At 65.0% G+C, this 3,041-nt stretch overlaps 1 protein-coding gene across 1 annotated transcript; it reads left to right on the forward strand.

Annotated features, from left to right (window-relative positions):
• The first annotated feature begins 434 nt into the window (after positions 1 to 434).
• On the forward strand, positions 435 to 2,407 carry DKK1 (dickkopf WNT signaling pathway inhibitor 1). Its single transcript, XM_082052858.1, has 4 exons — positions 435 to 702; positions 917 to 1,073; positions 1,188 to 1,298; positions 1,865 to 2,407. Exons 1-4 carry the CDS (start codon positions 511 to 513, stop codon positions 2,113 to 2,115), a joined length of 711 nt encoding a protein of 236 aa, XP_081908984.1. The 5' UTR covers positions 435 to 510; the 3' UTR covers positions 2,116 to 2,407.
• Positions 2,408 to 3,041: the final 634 nt, after the last annotated feature.

Below are 3,041 nucleotides of genomic sequence, written 5' to 3' on the forward strand. Positions count from 1 at the left end.
TGCTATGGCAGGGCGGGGGGGGGCTTTCTGCACCCCATCGCGGCTCCCGGCCACTGGCGGGGGGGCGGGGAGGGAGGGCGCATGAAGCGACCGCACCCCCTCGCCCCCCCCATTCCCCGTCCTCCCTAGTCGGGCTGGAGACAGCGGCAGAGCGTGCGGAGCATCTGGCCGGGACAGGGGCGAGGGGGGGATGCCGGGGAGGGGGCGTCTGCCCCCGCCGTTGCGAAAGCCCCTCCCGGGCCGGCGGCCAATGACGGAGCCCTCGGGGCGGGGTGGGGGGTGGTTTAGGGGGCTCATCAGCACACACACACAACCCCCCCCGCGCCGGGGGCCCTTTGAAATCCCATCCGCCGTGCCCTCCTCCCCGAGGGGGCGGGCGCAGGAGGCAGCCCCCGGGTGTATAAAGGCGGTGGCGGGCGGCGCAGGTAGCTGCTGCTCGGGGGCCGCGGGAGCTGCTGCGCCGACCGAGACAGCGGCGGGGACGAGGGGCCGGGAGGGGACGGGACGAGGATGCGGGGGCTGCTGGCGCTGCTGGCGGCGCTGAGCTGCGCGGCCCCGGCGGGGCGGGCGGCGGCAGCCGGGAGTGCCCTCAGCTCCAACGCCATCAAGGGACCCCCCCCGGGGGGAGCGGCAGAAGCCAGCGCCGCCCCCGCCGCCCCGTTCGACGGCAGCAACAAGCCGCCGCCGGCCGCCACCCGGCAGGTAGGGGCGGGGATACACCGGGGATTGGGAGGGGGAGACACACGTCGGGTATTGGGAGGGACACACATCGGGGATGGGATGGGGGACACATCGGGGATGGGGGAGGAACACCACGGGGTTGACGGGGGGGACACGTCGGAGATGGGGAGACACATCGGGAATGGGGGTTTTGCGGCCCCGCTGACCCTCCGTCTGCTCTCTGTCCCCCCTCCAGCCGTTCCCCTGCGCGGAGGACGAGGACTGCGGCCCCGAGGAGTTTTGCGGGGGGGCGGCCCGCGGCGGGGGCGCCCCGCTCTGCCTCTCCTGCCGGAGACGCCGCAAGCGCTGCCTGCGAGACGCCATGTGCTGCCCCGGCACGACCTGCAGCAACGGTGAGGGGCGACGGGGACTGGGGGAAAGCGGGGGGGTGACACCCTGAGGGTGTCCGTGGGAGGGGGTGGCGAGGTCCCAGCCACGTCTGACATCCCTCCCGCTGCCTCCCGCAGGGTTCTGCACCTCCCCGGAGCCTCCCCATGGAGCTGCCGAGGTGGATGAGATGGGCACTGAGGTTTTGCCCCGACGGACACCTGCGCCCGCCTGGATCCCCACTGCCAAAGGTAAGGGGGTCCCCAGTGCTGTGACCACGCTGCCACCTGTGGGGCTGCCTGCCCTGCCCTGTCCCCCATGGGAATGGTTTGGGATGCCCACCCTGTGCCCCTGTCCCCCTCGTGGGGACAATCTGGGATGTCTACCTTCCCCTGCTGGCTCCTGTGGGGACAGTCTGGGATGCCCACCCTGCCCCACTGTCCCCCGTGGGGATGGTTTGGGTTGCTTACCCTGCTTTGCTGTCCACTGTGGGGCTGCCCACCCTGCCCCTCTGTCCACCTTGGGGACAGTCTGGGGTACCCAACCTGCCCTGCTTGTCCCCCTTAGGGACAGTCTGGGACGCCCACCCTGCCCCACTGTCCCCCGTGGATATGGTCTGGGATGTTTATCCTGCTTTGCTGTCTGCCTTGGGGACAGTCTGGGGTGCCCACAGTGCCTTGCTGCCCTGCTTAGGGACAGTCTGGGGTGTCCCCAGAGCCCCAGTGTCCCCCTTGGAGCAGCCCAGTCTGCCCACCCTGCCCCACTGTCCCCCGTGGGAGCATTGGGGCTGAGCACGTGCCACGCTGTCCCTACACAGGTGAGGAAGGGGACTTCTGCCTGCGCTCGTCAGACTGCGCGGCCGGACTCTGCTGCGCCCGTCACTTCTGGTCCAAAATCTGCAAACCGGTGCTGCGGGAAGGGCAGGTGTGTACCCGGCACCGGCGGAAAGGCACCCACGGCCTGGAGATCTTCCAGCGGTGCCAGTGCGCCGAGGGGCTGGCGTGTCGGCTGCAGCGAGAGCAGGGCCCCGCCGACACCTCCCGCCTGCACACCTGCCAGCGGCTCTGAGCAGCGCCGGACGGACACACGGACAGGGCGGACTCCGGCCCCGCCGGAGCGGAAGGTTGTTTCTCAAGGGAACTATTTTTAAACGACTAATTAATTGCAGTACGTTACTGTGTTGTGAATACTCGAGCTGGCACTTATGCTGTACATAACGCCGGGACTTTTAATGACTTTTTAATTTGTTTTTTTCTGAGGGTGCTGCCTTGTGCTCCTCAAGCCGTGACTGTGATTTTGTACACACTGGGTTTTTAAATCTACGTCTGTTTGCGCGAGAATAAACCGATCTTTAAAATCAGCCCCAGCTGCCTGCGCATCCTTGCCTGTTCCTCCCTGCCCCCCGAGAGAGGAGATGCATCCTGGGGGGACATGCCGCAAGAGAGAGGGGGGACCGGGGTGGCTCATCCTGCATCCCATAGGAAGACCATTTGGGTATCACTATTCAGCTTTTTAGGAATTCCCATGTGCCATGTGGGGCCAAGCAAAGGACGAAGGCGGCGAAAAACCCTCCTGCCCCGTTTTTTGGCACATGGGTTGGGGTGCAGGGCAGCACAATGTCACCACCGCTCCATCAGCACAATTTTTGCTCCGTGAACAATAAAGACACATTTTTCTGTTAGTATGCCTGTTCCTATGGGTTTGCTGCCTTTTGAGACAACTTAGGGGAGGGAAAGCTGCAAGCATGTGCCATTTTTTGGTTTGTTTTTGTTTTCGTTTTTCCCCACCCCATTTATGTCCCTGTACTGTCCTCCCTTTGCAAGCGGTTGTGTGAAGGGAGAGCAGAGGATGTCATGCAGCATAGGGTGGTGGTCAGCAAGCCCAGCTCTGTCCCACATGTCCCTGCGGCGCATAACTGTGCCAGGATCTTCCCTGGACAACCCAAAAGTGCTTTGTACCATAAATCCAAACCTGCCAGCAAAGCAGCGCATCCC

Source organism: Streptopelia decaocto, assembly GCF_964273445.1.
Source record: "Streptopelia decaocto genome assembly, chromosome: 5".
NCBI lineage: Eukaryota > Metazoa > Chordata > Aves > Columbiformes > Columbidae > Streptopelia > Streptopelia decaocto.

Coding starts and splice junctions, on each gene's coding strand:
- DKK1 (XM_082052858.1), top strand. CDS start 511: ATGCGGGGGCTGCTGGCGCTGCTGGCGGCGCTGAGCTGCGCGGCCCCG. Junction 703..916: donor CGCCGGCCGCCACCCGGCAG/GTAGGGGCGGGG, acceptor TCCCCCCTCCAG/CCGTTCCCCTGCGCGGAGGA. Junction 1,074..1,187: donor CGGCACGACCTGCAGCAACG/GTGAGGGGCGAC, acceptor TGCCTCCCGCAG/GGTTCTGCACCTCCCCGGAG.